Below are 20,413 nucleotides of genomic sequence, written 5' to 3'. Positions count from 1 at the left end.
ACCCAAACGTTTTAATATAAATCTTTTAAAGGTTCCTAATTTTGAAAAGTCAAAAAGAAAAAGAGTAAGGTAAATTTCTTCAAAACATATGAGTTACTCTCCGAGTATTTAGAAACGCTCAATGTCTTTATCTGTGCAACCGTCTCTTCCCACGGATTAGGGAATTGGGGTCAAGGGGTATTAAATGGCCTCCTGGGTCAGTGGCACTCGCCACACAAGTGGGGCTGCAGCTGAGATTTCTTGGGCAAAGGTTAATCTCGATTTGCTAAGACAGCATATCAGTGTGGTCATTTTAAGCTTGTAATCTACTTTCAAATCACTGGAGAGAGTTCCTGACATGGCTGGAAGCAGGGAAAGAAACCACAGAGTACACCAGTGATGTCGGTGTATATTGTGAGTTCAAAACTGTTTAGCTATGCTCTGGTATTGGAATATATCTGACTACCAGTCAGCCAATTGCAAGTGAGTTTTACAATGATCCTCTTCAAGTTGTTATGGTCCAATGTGCTAGAAACTCAGTAATTCTTTAGGGTAATGCTTAGAAGGAAAAAGGAGTTTAATGACTTTCACTGAACTAGTTGGTAGGATACCTCAGAATTCATTGCATAATTATTAATTACCTCCAGTAATATGAATGTGCCTATAATCTCTTAGGGAAAGGGAGATGAATGTGGCCCTCTAGTGAGACAAAGTCAATATTCTATTCAGTATGAGGAGAGACTGAGCTCTCTAGCGATTCTTAGGAACCCCATGGAAGTGGAATATTTATAAGTAGGAACAATGAGTACATATTAAAACATTTAGAATCAAGAACAGCTTTAAAGTATGGACTTTTGAGTAAATATGGAAGAAGGGAGTCTTTAAAATTTATGTTTCCCAAGGCCTTAGTTGTATTAGTTTGATAATCATGTGGCACACTGGTGGGGACTTGAGCAGAGGGATGCTCTTGTCTTATGTGTGCTTTAAAGGATCAGAATCCTGATTGCTGTGTGTTGAAAGTAAAAAGCATAAAGACAAGGCCCAGAGGGAGTTGACCCATTAGGAGCAACTTCAGGAGTCACCATGATGGTGCTGGGAATGAAGGTGTTCACGTGTCCACCCAGAATTCCAAAATGTCCCCACTCCAAATCTGTAGAGCTGATATCATGATCTAACGTCACAGCCAGCCACAAGTGCCAAACTCGAGAGTATAGCTGACTATACTATACAAGAGAGACTGTTGAAAGACCTTCGCATGTAGATGGAGTTCAAGGGAACACGAGAGAGTGATCAAGTATGTTAGGACTCGGAGCCTCGAAGCTGCTGTTACCCGCAGGCCTAATCACACAAGAGGAGAAGAAATCACTGGAGCGGGGTGCGATGAGAGAGCCACTCAGAGGCGAGTCGTGCTATGGACTTCCGGAAGCAGCCCCCACACTGCAGCTGTGGTCTAGTTAGAAGAATCCTGCTGCGAGGCGGGCTCTGGTCTCTCTACTCCACTCTGTGCTGTGGCCGCCACTGTGGGATGCACCCGTGGCCAGAAAGCCTGACTGATATATCTGGAACCCAGGGCAGAGAGAAAGAGATCGGATGGCTGAGGCTGCTTAGCACCTACCATACTGTTTCCACGGGCAACGTCTATTCTCATTTGGCATGTCAGGAAAGGGATGTGTTTACCACGCTGCAGACTTTTACCTTACAGCGGACATTAATATTCTTTCTTGTTTAACAGGGCTTTGGATATGTGGGTATATATCCATCCTTGGATATATTACCGTGAATTTATATTCCACTCTCACAGAGTTTATCCAAAAATCATTTTTCTGTTAGCTTGTATACAACCCATAAATGGCCTAAACGACAGATGTATTACCATGTCACTTGAGCATTTTTATTTCCCTTAGAATGAGTGAAAAATCAGTCATTTTAAAGAAAGTTTGTAATATGTTTGCTTTTATCAGTATTAGTATTTCTATAACATGGAAGAAAATAAAAACGCTAAGTGAAGACTATGAGAGAGCATAAACATAAACAGAGACACGATATAGGTGTCAACAACATAAACACAGAATTACTGCAGACGCACGGTACGATGCAGGCCAGCCAATCAACCAGCCACGGATAGTTGATGTTAACTCTAAAGAAAAAAAAAAAAAAACTAGTAAAACTCAAAACAATAATAGCAAACCAGCTGAGCCAGGAATAAACATGCATGCAAACTTGGACAACGTCTTACTGAAAACCTCAGAGGACTTATATGTATCTTTTGTATGGATACACACATGTGCAGTGTTTCATTATAAGTGCTGTATGCCTTGATACCGTGAGTTCTCTGGCATGTATCTGAACAGTATTTTCATTTGTAATGCTGACAAAAGGGGAAAGAAAAGAGTGTTTACAACTATGATGAGTTCCTGCAAGCAGAAACAGAAACAGAATTTTGCTTAAATTGCCAAAATAATAGCAAAAAATCAATAATTGGAACCTGGACCACTCTAATTAGATATCCACACAGCTTCAGCTCCCTAAATATTTGCCAACTCTCTCGTTTGAGATATGGACCTTGCCATGTGGCAGGGGTAGTACCTATACAGCAAAATGTGAAGCTTTGCATATTTTTGAGCTATCCCTTTAAAATATGAGCTAGTGAGTGATACGTACTCTGCTGAAACCTGTACCTTAAAATGCCTATTATCTTTTGAGTTGCTATTAAAAGACAGACTTTTAAAAATAATAATTAAACTATACGTGCTATTCACAGGCCTGAAGATGATTTTATATCATTAAACTTCTGCATAAATATGCTTCAATAAGCAATTAAACCAAAAGATCTGGTTTGCATTTTAATCCCCCCCCCTTTTCTCTGTGAAGTCATCATAGTCATGTACCTTTGATCTTACAGTCATTTCTGGCACCAGATTCAGATATCACAAATGAATAATTATTACTTCATAGAATGGAATTCAAAGACAATGGAGCCTAATGAAACGGGGCTTTGTTTCACACAGAAATGAAACCTTTTCTAAGAGTTACAAAGAAAGAGTTCTAAGCACAGTGAAGAAATCAATTTACGATTGCACATCTTGAGACCCTGTCTTGACGGTAACCTACACACTGCACGGTTTGGAATGTGGAATTTGTCTTGGAGAAGCTCATGCTGTCTGTCCTTGGATGCCCCGGTAGCGTCCTTCTGTCTTACTTACATGGCTTGTCCCGCGTTTCTGCTCCACAGGCTGTTCCACCTCCCAACTTTGAGATGCCGGTTTCCATCCCTGTGTCCAGCCATAACAGTCTGGTGTACAGCAACCCTGTCAGCTCACTGGGAAACCCCAGCCTTCTGCCACTGGCTCACCCTTCTCTGCAGAGGAATAGTATGTCTCCTGGCGTGACACATAGACCTCCAAGTGCAGGTAACACAGGTATGTCCTTCAGAGCACGTAATGTTAACAAGCTGTGGAAAGGAGCCTTCTAGCAAAGGCTTTCTTACCTAGGAGGTGCACTCTGGTTTCCCATGTCTATCCTTTCATCTCTCACCATCCACGCCTTACTAGCTACTCTCTGACAGAGTCTACGTTCTTCAGAGAAGAACTTAGTATCTTTCAAAATATTTCTTAACCCACACTGTGTCTTTCCTGGCTGTCAAATATCTCCTCCAGTGGCTATATTTTAACCACATACTTTATCAAACAGTGTGTCAAATATCTAGTCTACACACTTTTGTTCCTTGTCTCGTCTGCATAAAGTATCATTTTCTCTCTTCCTACGGAAGTGTTGCCTCTCACATGAAACCATTCTCTGTGTCTCGATAACATCTGTCCCTATATGTAACTGTTTGGATCAATTTTTTTGAGACAACTTATCCAAGAACAAATATAAGGTAGAAAGGAACTATGTGATACACTAGCGTGTATGAAATAAGAACACAGTTGAATCAGAAGCACGGTTAAGAGTATGTCACATACTCAGATACACTCACCACAGATTTGCCTCTGCATTCTGAAAGATCCTTACTGCTGTTCAATTCACAATGACCTAGGGACATAAAATTATTGCTCAGAAAAAAAAGCAGTCATTCTGAGTATGTGAATCCAGCTAAATATGTTATGATGTACTGTATTGAATATGTGTCTTTTTCTCCACTGGACTTGAAGAATCTTGAAAGGAAGAATGCCCATTTGATTTGCCAAGCTCACAGTGGGTGCTAAGTCAGTGTGTACTGAATATAACTAAGCCATTCCTTCATAGTTCCAGAAGCAGCATCAAAAATAATTGTATTTCTAATCTCATACAGCAGTCCATTGTGTATTTACATTCTGGTTTTAAGGAGGCACTCCACAGGGTACTTTCAATAGCTAAGGCACATTTAACTGTACTAAGAGCAGCTTATTTATGGAAGCACTTTTTCCTCTAGAAGATTTTATAAATCTTGAACCAGGGAAGTATGTACAAAAGACTTCACTGTGCCATTCTCTCTTTTAAAATATGATTGAAATTTTATATAAATTTTAATAGCCATATAAATTCTTTTTAGGTCATATTCAGATCAGATGTATTTGAATGTCCTATTTAGTAACTCATGTTCATTTATTGTTTTAAATTTGATTCTTTGTCTTCAAAACTGTATTTGGTGGGAAATAGCAACAATTTTCTTAAAATATAATAAACATATTTTCTGATTCCAAAACCTGGAACCAAGTAATAACAATAAAGCATCACATAGAAAGAACTAAGAACTCTCAATTAGATGATATTGCCACTATTCTTCTAGATCTTGTTCTTTAAAATTTAAAAATACTAATTATATTCCGACTTAATGAAAGATCACAACTCTTCCTAAGAAACATAGCTGTTATCACACTTGATTTACTTATTTGTTAATTTCCAAGGGGACATGCCAGTGCCATTGCCCAACTGTGGTGACAGGAGAGTAATGTCCAGAAGTAAGTTCTCTTCCAGTATGGGGGTCCAGGAGACGGAGCGCAAGCCACCACGCTTGGTGGTAACTGCCATAACCTGCTGAACCACCTTGTTAGCCCACAGTTTTAGCAATGAATTTTAGCATGTTTTTAAATCTGTGGCAGTGAAAGCCTACGTATCATGTCATGAAGCAAAATTCCACTAGAAATATTAGTCAACTTATGAGAAAATAAAATTTATGCTCAATTAATATTGCACAAAATTAACCCTATAAAACATGTTTAGAAACTAGACATCAGACATGTGGCTATCAAGACATATGTTAGAAATGAAGTGGGGTTTTCTTTTTATTTACTGTGAAGTGCCTCTTTAGGAGAAAGCTAGACTTGAAAATAATAATGCATAGAATATTCACAGACTGTAGTTTTTTTAATGTAATCGTTCCTAGAAAAAATATTCCGCAAAATGTCAGTGAGTGAATGTATTTTTAACATTTGAGCACAGCATGTCACCATAAAACAAATGTCAGCCCCCGCGGCTTAGGTAGAGTGTTTTAAGACCAGTTCTCAGGAGAGGCACTGTGCTCTGTCCCACTGGCCCTTCGCCTTTCTCCTTTTGATCTTCCTCTTTACTCCGTAGGTGGTCTGATGGGTGGAGACCTCACATCCGGTGCAGGCACCAGCGCAGGTAAGCACAGATCTCAGCGCGGCAGCATGTGGCACTGGCCTCAGTCTGTGGGTGATTTCCAAGACACTCTAACGCTCCTTCCAAAGGAGGGGTGGTCCAACAGTGACTTACAAAGGAACTGTGTGTTAGATGCAGTCTTGCTTGGGACAGCTTTGGCCAAGGCGAAGCGGTCACAAACCTCACCTGTCATGTCCAGTGTGTTAATGAAGACAATGTCCTTGTGTCTCTTCTGAAGTAAGAGAAGTCTAAGAACAGAAATAACATAACTGGTCTGCAGAGAATTGTAGATTCTGATCAGATCACCTCAGTCCCTGATACCACTCTTAGACAAGAATGTTTTAGGGAAGCCATACTTCTCATGTTCTCTGTTCATCAGTTCCTAATTGAATCAATCATGTTCACCCAAAGTACTGATATCCTGTCTGTTTCTAAAGAGTACAGCAGGAGTAAGACTGCAGCCATTCAACAGTATTGGTAATAAAACCATATTTAAGCCGGGCGTGGTGGCGCACGCCTTTAATCCCAGCACTCGGGAGGCAGAGGCAGGCAGATCTCTGTGAGTTCGAGGCCAGCCTGGGCTACCAAGTGAGCTCCAGGAAAGGCGCAAAGCTACGCAGAGAAACCCTGTCTCGAAAAACCAAAAAAAAAAAAAACATATTTGGCATTCACATGAAGAATCAGAGAAAGAACATCAATAGACCATGCTGCCACAAAAAAACCTTTACATACATTTCATCTCTTAAGAATATCTTCAACAGTGACTAATTGTCTCATAGTCACATTTCTTCAGGTTCCCATATTAATTGATAATGTTGGAATTATTGAGATGTTGATGTCCATGTCAATGCAGATACGTAATAGAGCACAGTACTTTTAAGTGCCAGCTCTAGTTTACTATCAGCGTAAGAAGTAACCATGGTAATTTCTACAGCTGGAACATGCCATAAATTTAAAATAGGAGGCAGGCATGAGTGACACAAGGTTATGTTTGAAGTGTCAAAAAAATCAAGTTTATTGAAATATGCATGGACAGCCTAATTAAAACATTGTGCTAGGGTCAAATATAATAGCACGCTAATTATAAGAAAGAGGATAAGGAAAATTGGCATACAAAAACATTTTTATACATACATCTATTGGAGGTGGTGTTTCTTCTGGGTTGTGGTGTTTTATTATTACTTCAGTGAGTGATGCAGAAATATCAGAACTTCCAGAGTAGATAGGAAAGAGGAATAACCATCGTTCCCTCTCATATAAATTTTTAAAGATTAGATAGAGCCAAACTAGTAAGTAAATTCAACAGTTTTCTAGACAATGAATTTGCCATATTTGATTTCTTTCTCTGCAGAAAATACTTTGCAATGAGTAATATCAAAATTCAAGAACCAGAAGAAGTCCAGACATGTGTTTCCTAGATTGAAGTCCTAGCCACACTCTGGTTAGAGCCAGTGGTGGGGCTGGAAGGGGAGTCACAGGGACAAAGTCATAACCTAAGAAAAGTAGTCTAGACGCCATGACTTCAAAGTCGACTATTACACTAAGCCAGCTGGATTACTCTTAAAGGAACAGCCAGTATTGGAAGTAACATTAAGAAAAATGCTTTTTTGTTTTTGTAAATATGGGGGGCGGGGACTTTGGGTTACTAAACTTTGATGTAAACGGTCTCTTGTTACTATTTAATAGCAACAATGCTTTAGAATCTGATGTTAAAAATAAGTAAGAAGTGTTTGATTGTTCAGTTCTGCTGTTATTGTTAATTGCCTGACAGCCTGTTAAATTTAATCATTCTCCAAGAATGAAGAAGATATTCTGTCTTTAAAATATAAAAGTTTGCCATATACAGAGTGTAGAACCATTAGAAAAAAAAATCTCAGGAGTTAAACCAACTCATCCCACCACCTCTGAACATATGCCATAGGCACATGACGCCTTATATCTGGAAATAGAAGGAATTGGGCTGTCGATATGGCTCAGTGGGCAAGTGTTTGCCAGGCTGGGGATCCAGCTCAGAGGGTAAATGTTTGTCATGCGTGCTCAACAGTCTGAGCATCAAAGCGTCTGTAATCATGCCGTGTTCCTGTGGAGGCTGGGAGGCAGACACAGGACAGTATCCTAAGGCTCCTGGGCCAGCTAGTCCAACGTAGACAGCAGAGAACAACAGGAGAGACTCTGTAAAACATGTAGGAAGCAAGGACCAGTCCTCGAGGCTGCTCCCCCCACATTTATGGTGGCATTGACCCGGTGCCCAAGCCTACACCAAAATGTGCATACATTACATACACACAGAGACAGAAATAGAAGGAACAAAGGGAAAACTGTGGCTGCACCTCATTACTGAATATAATTTCCTGGTGTGTCATAGTCACACATGCATCAATTTCGTAGTTTCTACATGTAAAAGCTACTCAACCATTTTTTTTTTTTAAATAGAAGAAGCAGTCCTTTCTGACCCTGGTTCCAAGGAACACCTGTTACAAATACCATTTAGTCTTAAGCACAGCCATGTCCTGCTTGTAAGCTTACTCATCTTCGCCTTCTTTTTCATGCCAGCCAGTATCGTATGTCAAGGCTGAATATATCTGTGCTGATGTCAGAGAACCACATAGTATCGAGGGGAAGCAAGGCCAGCCAGGAAGTCTTTGCATTCTCACTGAAGAAAACTAAAGCAAAATTACCAACAGATATCCTCCAAATTTTTAACATTGTTGTTTAAACTCAAGGCCTCAGAGTTAGAACATTTAAGGCCAAAAGGCAAGACTGCACCCAAAATAATATTTGAAACCTTTGTTGTTTACTTTTCAAAATCCAGTCATCTCAACTAGTTACACACACACACACACACACACACACACGCACACGCACACGCACACGCACACGCACACATGCACACACGCGCGCACACACACACACACACACACACATGCACACACACACACACACACACACACACACACACATGCAAACAAAAAACAGCAAAGGTATAGTTTCACTAGGGGAGGCAGTATCATTGACTGTGACTTACTGTGTGACTTAAAAATACATTCAAATAGATAAGCATTCTCTTTCTCCGCTGGGCTTGGTTATATGTAGTAACTTTCCTCCCTAGTCTGGGAGCTATTATGTAGTCATTCTGTGAGCCACCTAGTCCTGCTAACTCTATTTCCAAGGTACTTCCCAGGTTAACCCCTCTCCCTCCATAACTATCCTAGTGTCCTGATTCAGACTCACAGCACTTCTCCCAGACTGGTTCCAAAGCTTCCCTACCCATCTTTCTGTTCCATGTCACATTCCCCATAGTCTCCCTGTGGCTGATCAGTCTTTCTCAAAGCCTCACACTAATTACATGTCATCATTTACATGCATAAAACTCAATGAGTTCCAAGCTCTTACACAATTACCCAAGAGCCTCCTATCTGTGTCCCAGGGTTGTGTTCTTTTCTGTCATGGCCCTCAAAAGCATCTTGTACTCCACCTCCACTAATAATGAACATTTGAATAGTTTATAATGTGCATTCTTTTACATGACAAAAAAGGTGACTCAACCAACCTCTTAGCTGTCTTTTAAAGCAGATGCTGCCATTGTGCCAACTCTACGTATGGGTAAACCAAGGCATGGAGAAGCTAGTTAATGGCCTAACGTAGAACTCCAGAAGTTTGTCTCCAGAGTCCATGCTTCTAACTACCTCACTCTACCGTCCCCCCAAGAGCAGTGTGAAGCCCTCCTCTCCTCCCACCTGCCCATTCCTAACTCTTCTTTCTCCCCCTGCTCTGTGCTCCTGAGCACTGTCTGTCCTTTTTCAGAATCCAGTTCAACCTTCCAGAATCCTGCACCTCCCCTCTGTACTTCCAGGGCATCCTACACTGATATTAAATGCTCCTCTGCACTGTGATTACGGTCTCTGTGCACATTTGTCCTGGACACTGCTGTTTGGGGCAGACCAGTCTTTGTTTGCATCTCAACTCGATACTTAAAAGTCAGCACACAGCAGATGTCCAGTAAATGTTTGCTCCCTGAATAAAACACCCATCTCTGAGATATAAAGCCTTAATAATAATAATAACTTTTATTATTAAATAAATACTAGTAATAATAAAGCTTTAATAAACTAAAAAGTGAGAATACTTACAAAAACTGTAATGTTAAATTTAAAAAAAAAAAACAAACCTTAATCTGTACTTCACAAAGATAATGTATTCATTTCAGACTGTATAAAGTGAATGTCTAATTGATAAAATGGCTGAGCACCATTGACTGACAAAGCAAGGTTTTACTACATTCTTTAATACAGTTTTAAAAAAAAACTAAATAGCTGATATATAGCAGAAAGTGAAAATGAGGATTGGTATCTCAAACGATCACAAATCATTTCTTAAAACAATGAGTCCCTTATCGCTTAGAATGAAATAATTACCAAGAGAACGGCAAGTTGTTCTGAAGAAGTAATGAAATGGTCATGTGCTCTTGGCATAAGGGATATATACAGCAAGTCATTATAATACATTAGTAACGATGACACTTCTAGCTTTCAGTCGACAGTTACTCATCCACGACTTATCCCTTTCCTCTCAACAACCAAAATGAGACGTCACTGCTTTTAAAATACATTTTGTCATGTCTCTGTACATTAAAGCTTTTAACATGTTAACTACATGGTTATTGATGATTGTAAGATCAAGTTCAATTGAATTTTTGTTGTAATCATTACATTTAATAGAAATAACCATTAGCATAGCAATACCTTGTGCTGGATCAGGCATTATCAAATGAATAACTTCTGGTTTTACTTTGTTAATATATACTTACCTTGTACAGAGCAGAGGGCATACATATTTACTGATTCATGGTTAAGATTTAATCACAGAAGAAATAAATAAAAAATAAAAAGAGAAATTAAGGTTTAATCACAGTTAGGGGGAGAACTTTAGAAATCATTTTGAAAAATTAGGAAAATATGACAATCTACATAGCTATTTGACAATAAGACAAAGAAGATTTATGCATATTGGTTAATAATTTTAATTGGCATTCATTGTAAATTACATATCATTTTATATAAAAAGAAACTAACAGCTGTTTCTTTATTTTGATTGTCAATTGTTTACTATTTTATGCATTTGGTTGTCAAGCATTACCACTTCTGGAATGCTTAATTTCCATCAGCTAACTAGGTGGAGACATGAGGCTTGCAATGTACTGTGGTGGATACACACTGGCAGGCCAATAACACAACCTGCCTTCTAGACTGTAGACAGACCAGGCTGGACCTTCTCTCATGACTCAGCACCTTGAAGCTAAGTACTCACATTGAAGCTAAGACATAATTATCATTATAATCCATTTGCAGGCAACGTTTTATGGTCATCGTGATCACATAATCACAAAACTTGACACTTTTTAAAATTGAGATAGCAGTGGAAAGAAAAAAAAAGATCATACTACAGTATAGAACCAAGTGGGGAGAGGCAGTGAACATGCAGAGATTAAATACTTACACATTTCTTATTCAATAATTTTATACAGTTGAGGAAGTGACTAAATTTGTTTATAAAGACGACATAGTAAGTTCACGTTTTGCTTTTTTAAAAATTTCAAATTGCAGCATTCAGAAAGAAAATATACCAATTGGTTGCTTTCAAATAAAAAAACTAATTTTAGTATAAAAATAAAATTTGCATGTCACTTTGTTTTGAGGGTTGAGGTGGATGTGCTACATTCCCCAGCCAGATTTTTATAACTCTAAAATATTAAGTAAGATATGAAGAAAACTAGGCCAGTTGTTGAGTTCTGCTATGAAATTATAATTCTGTTAGTCTGTATTGTTCAGAAGAAAGAAAGAAAGAAAGAAAGAAAGAAAGAAAGAAAGAAAGAAAGAAAGAAAGAAAGAAAGAAAGAAAGAAAGAAAGAAAGAAAGAGAAGGAAAGAGAGAGAGAGAAAGAAACTCTGAACTCATTTTCAGTTTTACCTTGGATGTTCCCAAAATATAAAGATCCTACAGCCTTGCTTTGTTATTATCTAAGAAACTAAATAACAATGATATTTTTAACTTAAACCAAGGTTACCAAGATTTATTAAAGGGGAAAAAAATTAGTCTTTTAATTGGATTAGCTAGGGCACATGATACACAGTTACTTCCAGGAAAATCAGTATTCACTTTTGGTGTACAAGACCTGGCAGATTACAGATAAAGCAGAACCCTGCCACACTTCTCTAGGGACTGATGCTAGTCTGGGGAAGGCAGGTCTAAACTAAGACTTAAGGAAACATGCCACAAACTAACTCAGCGTGATCAGACCCTCCTTCAGCTGCTGGGCTCTGCCTTAGCTCCTAAGGAGTTTGATTTCCAGAGAGGAAAAAAGGAAAATCTCAGGTCATAGCTTCCAGAGCAGTGTTTCCCAATCTTAATGCTGAGGCCCTTTAATACAGTTCATCCTGTTGTGGTGACTCTTAACCATAAAACTATTTTTGTTGCTACTTCAGAACTGTAATTTTGCTACATTATGAATCATAATGTAAATATCTGATATGTAGATGGTCTTAGGTAACCCTTGTGAAGGGGTTGTTCAACCCTCAAAGGGGTCGCAATCTACAGGTTGGGAATTGCTACCCTAGAGAGTCTTCAAGCAGGTATTGGAGCCTTTCTTTAATTATTAGTTCTGATTGACCAAGCTATGTTTATTTATTTGTTTGTGACAGTGTTTTACTGTTGCCCAGGCTAGAACTCATGCACTCAAGTGATTCCCACTCATAGTCTTTCTGACTATCTGGGACTACAGATGTGGATATACCACTGTGCTCAGCTTTCACACTGATTTTAGTCACATGGAAATTATGTATAGTAAAGTAATGTGAAAATTTGTTTCTTTGTTCATATCCTATAAATTGGCTTTAAGAATGGGACTGCTAATAACACTTGGGTATTTTTAATTTTAAGTTTAAACAATTAATACGCCCCCCCCCACACACACACAATATTAATTTTACTTAAAATCTGAAATTCCTTTTCTCATAAGTGCCTTTTTACTTTCTCTTCCTGGTTCTCTCTGATTTCTGACTTTGACAACACCATAAAATTTTTAAAAATCTTTTTCTCCATAGCTTATATTTAGTCTTTTGTAAATTTGTTACAATTATTTATTTACTGTGTGCATTGGGGTATGTCATGGCACTTGTCTGGTTGTCAGAGGACAACTTGAAAGAGTTGAGTCTCTTCTTCCATTGTGTGGGTCCCAGGGACTGAACTTAGGTTGGCAAGCTTAGCAGCGGGCACCTTTACCCACTGAATCATCTCACCAACCCATCACTATTGATGTAACTAACCGTCTTATTAAATAAGAAACACAGAAACAATGTAAAGAGAAAGCGAGAGTCAGAGCTCAGAGCTAAATCTCACCCTTCCGCCTTTGTCCCAGTTTCTGAAAGGGCTCTATTTCTGTTGTTGTCTATTTAAGTATTTTTTCTGCTTCTCATTGGTTGTAAACCCAAACACGTGACTGCCTCGTCACTGTCTGAATGTACAGCCCCTAGTCTTAAGCATATGTCTCCAATGCTGCTGTATCCCTGAACACACAGAGATCTATGGATAAGGCGTGTGCCACCACCTCCACACTCTGCTATGCTCTAATAGCTCTGACCCCCGGGCAACTTTATTTATTAACATACAATCAAAATCACATTTCAGTACAATTAGATTACCACCACACATCACCTAAGATTTTATTTAGATAACACAGGGGGAAAAAGTATGTCTATGAGGAACATGAAGTTACACATAAATAGACCTCGGCTGCTGAAGGGGGGGTGTGGTTCAAGGAGCCTCTCCCAAATCAGCTGCTTCCCTCTTATGGACTTTCTTACGTGAGGCTATGGGGCTGCTAGCCCAGAGCGTAGTTTTCTATTTTTAGATAATTTTTGCCAATAACTTAAATTTTGCTGATAGATTTGCATATTTTTGTTGAATTCCAATTCAATGAGTCTGCGATCCTAGCATCTCCTGTTTGGAAGACAGTAGTTGTTTTAACTGTTGAGCAGCAGTTTCAGCTCCGTGGGTGCTAAGGGTGCTAAGGATTCACAAGGTTTATTTATTTATGGCACTGTTTCAATTGCTTGAACTCAGTATTGAAGTGTTCGACTGTCTTCCTAAACACTGAGTCCTTCCTTTACAATTTCTTACCCACATTATAACGAAGGATGGAGTCTGTTTTTTCTGAACTAGGAAGAGAACCTGTTGGACTAACAGCTCTTAGAGCAGTGGGGTCAAAATCCGACTGTGTCTAATTTACATATTCAAACATGATAGTACTAATTTACATAGCGAGCATGAAAAAGTAACTTTTAGCAAGACTAGTATTGAGTCTAATGAAATCAATAAAGTCATTGAGCAAAGGTTTTGCCTTTGGAATTGCTTGCTTTGGGACAATACACCATTGGCATACACTGAAAATATTAACCCAAAAAATGCCTGATATACAAGCTCCTTAAGAGTTGACATTCTTGTCTTTAAAAGGGTAAAGTTTTATTGTACAAGATTGGTGTAGGAATCACATAAGAGAGTCAGCACAGAGCACCTAGCACAGTTCTCAACCTAGAGGAAGTGCTTGTTAATAAATGTTGGCCTTTGTTAGTGTCACAATGGTTATATCCTTGGTTTTCTAACCAAAAAAAAAAAGTGTGGTTTGATTCCGATCCAGTACTGTTCACTACATGTATGCTCCGCAGTACTAGCGCAATAGTAGTCTTCGCAAAGACGTCAGGGCTGGGCTGTGTCCTTGGGGGTGTGAGTGAAGCAAGTGTATTAATAAATCTGAGGCAGCATGTGAGCGCAGCAAGCACCGCGCCACACATTTCACTTTGAACATTATGAGCTTCGCATGTGTTCAAAGCAGTTGTGTAAATGTTAAAACCACAAGTCATCACTTCTTCTCTTCTGTCACATTCTCCCTAATTTATACTGTCTCAATATTTTTGTTTAGAAAAATTACTGAAAGAATGAGCGATTGTGTCAATAATGAAGACACCCCCTCATTTTTATCAAAGAGACAGCCCCAAAAAATCTCAGGAAGTGAACAATTAAATGAGTCATAAATCTAATATTCACGGTTAAATGGAGTTTTTTTTTTTTTTTTTTAAGATAGTAAGGTTTGATGTTATGGTGCCATTAAAAATGATCCCTTCAGTAAGTCAGTACCCAAAGCATGTGGGTATTCTAAGAGGCTATATGCATAGAAAAATCAGATTGCCTCCTCTTCCTTCCTTGTGGATGAGAGCTTTTTCAGAGATGGGGAAATACAGAAGGCACGCTAAATTTCAAACATCTGGTCTTTGTAGTCATGCAGTGGAGGCCTGCGTTTGGATATGTATCAAAGCTCTCACATTTGCTGCCCGGGTGATTGCAGAAGCCTCCTTAGCTTTAGTTTCCTCATTCATTAAAAGCTGGGTGACAGAGCGAGGCCCATGTGATGATTAGGACAAAGAAGAGCACAAGGCTGCTTCGACATGGACCCCCTTTCCTTGGAGAAGCTACTTAGTACAAATAGAAGCCCCAGACTTCTGCTTCAGAGTCGAGTGAACAGCACACGCTCTGTGAAAGCCAGTGTCTACTTGACCCAGAGTAGTTTTCTAAAATTGCCGAGGGAGCAAGGCCTCACTGGGATTTCTTCATGGTCCAGGGTTCTATGTTACTATACGTCCACTGAGATGCCCCAGAAAGAGGAGAAACAGGATTCTGAGGCTAGGAATCTGTAATCAGGAATCTTCAGTAGGACAAAAACCAGAGATCTGATTTAATCCATCTACAGCAGGCATGCTGAAAAATGTCATTTCCAGACTTCTGACCCAAAATGTCATTTTCTCTTAGAGCCATCCATAAAAATGAACTCTTTTTTTGAAACAAAACAAAAACCCTTATTTTGATTTACAACAGCTGAAAAACACAGTTTTGTTTTGTTTTTTCAAATTCTTAACTGGGTTTCAGGCATCCAGTGCAGAGTGACGTAAGACTGCAGTCTAGAAAGTCAAAGGGTAGCTACGAAGATATATGCAGGTTTGAGACATAAGATGACACCTTTGGTGGAAAAGCTAGCTTGCAGTCTTAAAGCTCTTTGAAAGTCAAATGTGAAATTAGTTGATGGTGGTGACAGTGTTTACATAAATATGGCAGCTCTCATTTAACAAGGCAATGCATGGAAAGTATTTTCAAAATGGTTCTAATAAAAGAAAAAAATGAAGGAGATATGGGCATAGCTCAGTGGAAGAGCATGTGCTTAGCACATGGAAGGTCTTGGGTTCAATCACCAGCATGAAAGAAAATTAAAATTACAAGAAGTCTAAGTGGAGAAAACACTTAGCTGAAGTAAAAGCAACCAATCAATCCATGAAAGGTTGAGCTGGGTCATCATCGTAGTGTTTTCCTGTGGCAGTGTGCCCCGAACTCTCCCAGATCAGATGACACAAATGAACCCCCACACAGAGCAACCCTGATACACCTCTGTTAGAAATTGTTTTCAAAACAACTGATAATAGATGCCATAAAATACTAGACATTCTTCTGTTGTGTTAGCAGCTCTAATAGAAGCTTGTCTTTTTAATTGACGGTAAATAGGTAAACATCTCTACTCCTGATTTAAATTTTAGTAAATCTCATTTTAAAGTATGTCCAATCATCGACCCCAAATAGTGTACTACAGTAGCTGCCCCAGCTCTTTGTGCATCTAACCCCATCATATCCTGTTCATTGTAAACACTGTCCAGGAGACCAGTAATATGGCTTGACACATCACTATGCTCTACCTTTTTATATAAATTGTCATCCAAACCAGCCTTAATATGTCTTGTGTTGCTTTGCCTTATTTTGACTTGCTTAATTTTAGTTTGAGGTGCTGACTGAACCCAGGGCTTCTCCAATCCCAGGCAAGCGCTCTAGAACTAGGCTCCACCCCCCAACATCATTCTTACTATTTGCAGTGCCCACTAATGTGGCCTTCAAATTTCCATGTCTCCTTTAGCTTAGGAGAAGCTCTGAGTCTCCTGTCTTCAGCCTCACTGTTTTCTTCCTTTATAATCTTTGATTTTAGAATGAGACAACATGTGAAAGCCTTCAAAGTCTAGAACTTAATTTTTCAGAGAGCAGTGCAGCATACACTTAGGGCATGGACAGGCTGCTTGAGTTCATATTCTGTCTCTACAAGTGGGTGGCTTTTTTGTGTGTTGAGCAAGTTACTAGGCCCCGCTGTTGTGTTTGTATTTGTTTTTTTATACTAATGAAATCCTTTTAATATCTCACAGGGTTATTCTCGAGAGGATTAAAGGTCTTTTCTGCCCACATTTGATATCAGCTATCTGGCACTCCTGGGGGGCAGATATAATGTGCATGTTTGATGTCACATGATTGGCAGATAATGCTTCGCAGTGTTTACTGTCGTTGCTGTTGGTATATGGTCAGTTGGCGTTGCCTGCCTCTGATTGCATTGCTCTTAGGCCTCTGTTACCTAGTGAAACAGTGTTTCCTACTGAGAAGCAAAAGCTCTACCCAGTTGAAGGAACTTTGATAGAAACACCGTTACCATCTGAGGTGATCTGCTTGGGCCTCCTTTGTGCCCAGCTCCAGTAAAACAGCCATGTCACTGCTGTGTCATCTAGACCTCGTTTAGAAGGTTCTGGATGGTGTGTGCATCTTAACTAGCTTCCCTGGTAGCAGTCTAACCCCCTTTTAAGTGTTTGTTTCCCAACACACCAGGTTAACCATGCTAACCACTCGAGAGCTTTCCTTTGCTTCCCATTTCCAAGTTAACATGAGCCAAGATACTTGTGTTAGCTAATCTTATTTTTCCAAACACTGAAAACTGCGTATTCTAAAACAGCCAGTATTTTACTGTCACAGAAGACTTTTCTTCCCAAGTTGTCAGGATTCATCAGACTTCACTGTTTCATGCTTCTTGTCTTGGAAAAGTCTTTCTTACCCTTCAAACAAAACCCTGCTTACAATTAGTTGGCACTGCCCGGCAATTTTTAAATGAAGTTTCACTTAAGTAAATTTTTGAGAGTTACATTAAGAAAACCCATAACAATAAACATTTGTCAGTATGAAAGATCAGTGTCTTGTTTACGTTTTTGTTTCACTGGGGGATAGGTCCACCTTATTGGATCTTACCACAAGTAGCACATTACTTAATAGGTAAGACAAGCTAAAAAGAGGGTTCAATTAACTCCTATAGACAAATTTAGTAGATGGACAATTACATGGTTTCTGGGCGTTAGTTTATCAGCCATATGCCTGATAAACAGTTTTATTGGTATACTTGGCCTCCAAAATATAATGCTGATCCAAATATAAGAGTTTTGCAAGTAGCATAAAGAGAAGATACTCTCCATGTTTCAATTTAAAGTTATTCATTCCATTTTCAGTCATCACCTCCTGGTCCCCAGTAACTCATCCTTTAGTGCCATTTCTGAGTAATTCCTAATCCTCTAGCTCTACTCTGCGTGTTTCTCTAATACATGAAGCGTCACTGTACAAACGAACAGTCATGTAGTGTCACTGTCTCTAACTGCAGTGACAACTGAGAGAAGAGTCAGTTCAGTGTGGACAGGAGATATCTGAAAGGCACCAGGAAAGAGTCCCCACCGTAGCTGGACCTTAAAAGACAAATCTGAATTAGAGAGGAGAGTGAGCTCTGACAGATGTTGAACCAGCAGAGCAAAGACTCGGACATATTCCGAGCACGTGAGCCTTCCGTGGCCACTGGGAACTAGGTTAGACAGAGGGGGTCAGCTATAGAAAGTCCGGAGAGACAGGCAGGGCACTGGCCCCACTGTGTTAAACGGTGTTTGGAAAGGGAAAAGAAGGAATAGGACAGAAAGGGCAGTTAAGAATGATGCCCCCAGGTGTGAGCCAACATCACACGTTTATACGGAAGTTTGCATACAGCCCAGACCTCCTGAAACTCAGTTTAGGACATGAGAGGAATCCTTTCGCTAGAGAATAGAATAGGTGGAGGATTTTGAAAGATTTAGTCAAATGGGGATATAAGAATGATGGAAATATACACGCGCATACAGGCAGGGTTTTTTTTTTTTTTTTTTGTTTGTTGTTGTTGTTTTAGAGAAAATTGGAAAAGATTTAGTATCTTGTAGAATATAGAGATGGAAGGAGGGGAGCAAAAGGTCAAAGATGACAATTTGGGAGGTAAGACTGCCTTGCAAGAATTAGACCCAGGCCCGATGGTTAATTTCAGCTTCGTGCTTACTGATGTTCTGTGATGTTATTTATAATTGAAAGATTAAAAGAAAAGACAGAAAACAAATGAGAAGCCTGCTAATACCTAAACGTCCAAATAAAGTTGTCCAACTGTGGGCTCAGAGGGGTGCATGCTCAGCTGAGCTCTGTATGACAAGGCCAAGTGTCTGCCTCGTAATATCTCCAGCCAGGAGTGTGTTCTCTGAATTTACAACTTCCTAAAATAGGAGTGAGTAAAAACAAGTGAAGTAGAAAATGCAGAAAAAAATGTTTGTAAGCTAACCGTGGGGGGAAATTAGCACTATATTTCAAATCTTGAGTGTTTACACTAATACATCATATTTATACACTTGTAGCAAGAGAAGTCGAGTCTGTTATCCTTTACATAAGTTACATCATGAAAGCTTAAACTGTTTTACAAGAAACAATATTTTAACCAAATGAAACCATAAAGGCTTCATTGGACTCTAAAGTTGGTCTGTACCTCATTTTCCTATAATCTATAATCAGAAAACCCATTTGCCATACTTTATAATTTTTGTCCTTTTAAGTGGTCAGAAGACTGTGACATCTGCGTACAGTCACGTCTAAATTGATAATTGTCCAAGTGGAGTATAATTTTAAACCATAGCATCAAGAAAGTTGCATCTGTATATTAGAAGGTTGTTGAGAGGTGGTGTTTCCCACCTCCTGGGCCCCTGAATTTAAATGTGACCGCGCTCTCTGGTGGATTTATCCTAAGGTGGGAGAACAGCGTCCACCCAGGCTGAAGCAGTCTCAGTGAGGAGGAGGCTGTGGTTTCCCAGCCAACTTAAATGCAGGCTCTTCTTAGCAGAAAACCACACACATGTATTCATCATTGATTTCCAAATGATAGGTTTCAATATCACTGGTCTAGGGTCTACAGTCTCACATTCCTGAATCTATATTATGCCAAAAGAATAACAATTTGGTGGCTGGAAACAGAAATGGTTATTATACAGCTCCAAAATGCTGGCTGGCACAATATGCTTAAAATAGCAGAAATTTACTCATAAAAAATAGAATTTATTTGTTCATAAAAATAACTTTATGCTCTAAAAATATAAATGTTAAAAAAATGTCATCATAGCTGAAAATATTTTACATTCAGTATGTAAACACCTTAAAAGTATGTAACTAATCTTCTAAAGTGGTGTAATTTCCAAATAACAGGAAATATTTCAAGAGAGAGACATGGAACCCTTTTTAATTCGGTTTTTTACTTCTGAGGTGTTTACTGAGTGAAAACTCATGTATGTATGTTTCCTTTTTCTCCCTCTCCTACTGCTGCTGCCTCGAATCGCTGTTTTCAAATGTGGGCAGAAAGACGTCGGCTTTTTTGGAACATCTCTTTTTGAAGAGACTTTTCACAGCCTCTGTGAAGCCTTTCCATTTTCTCACACTGGCCCCATGTCTGTCCTATCTCAGGACAGCACATTTCTCGAAGCGGTTTTACTTCCTTTTAGCAGAATTACGCCTCCATGCAAACCAGCATCGGCTTCTACCCAGGCAGCGCTTCAGTCTCTTCTCAGCTGCTAGGCTTCACTGCACTGCTTAACTGACATTTCTTCTTCTTC

At 39.2% G+C, this 20,413-nt stretch overlaps 1 protein-coding gene and 1 long non-coding RNA gene across 14 annotated transcripts in view; one reads left to right on the top strand and one right to left on the bottom strand.

Moving 5' to 3' along the window:
- LOC119088741 overlaps positions 1-20,413 on the bottom strand; it is a 118,552-nt gene that overhangs the window by 40,855 nt on the left and 57,284 nt on the right. The window lies entirely within an intron of this gene.
- Mef2c (myocyte enhancer factor 2C) overlaps positions 1-20,413 on the top strand; it is a 166,280-nt gene that overhangs the window by 129,111 nt on the left and 16,756 nt on the right. For all 12 annotated transcript variants that reach the window (XM_037209541.1, XM_037209542.1, XM_028875644.2 and 9 more), the window contains 2 exons: positions 3,212-3,398; positions 5,536-5,583. In XM_037209541.1, coding sequence (XP_037065436.1) covers positions 3,212-3,398; positions 5,536-5,583 — 235 coding nt within the window. The remainder of the gene's footprint in view (positions 1-3,211; positions 3,399-5,535; positions 5,584-20,413) is intronic.

The sequence above is a fragment of the Peromyscus leucopus genome, chromosome 11, assembly GCF_004664715.2.
Source record: "Peromyscus leucopus breed LL Stock chromosome 11, UCI_PerLeu_2.1, whole genome shotgun sequence".
Lineage (NCBI taxonomy): Eukaryota > Metazoa > Chordata > Mammalia > Rodentia > Cricetidae > Peromyscus > Peromyscus leucopus.
This window is presented reverse-complemented; position numbering and strand designations above follow the sequence as displayed.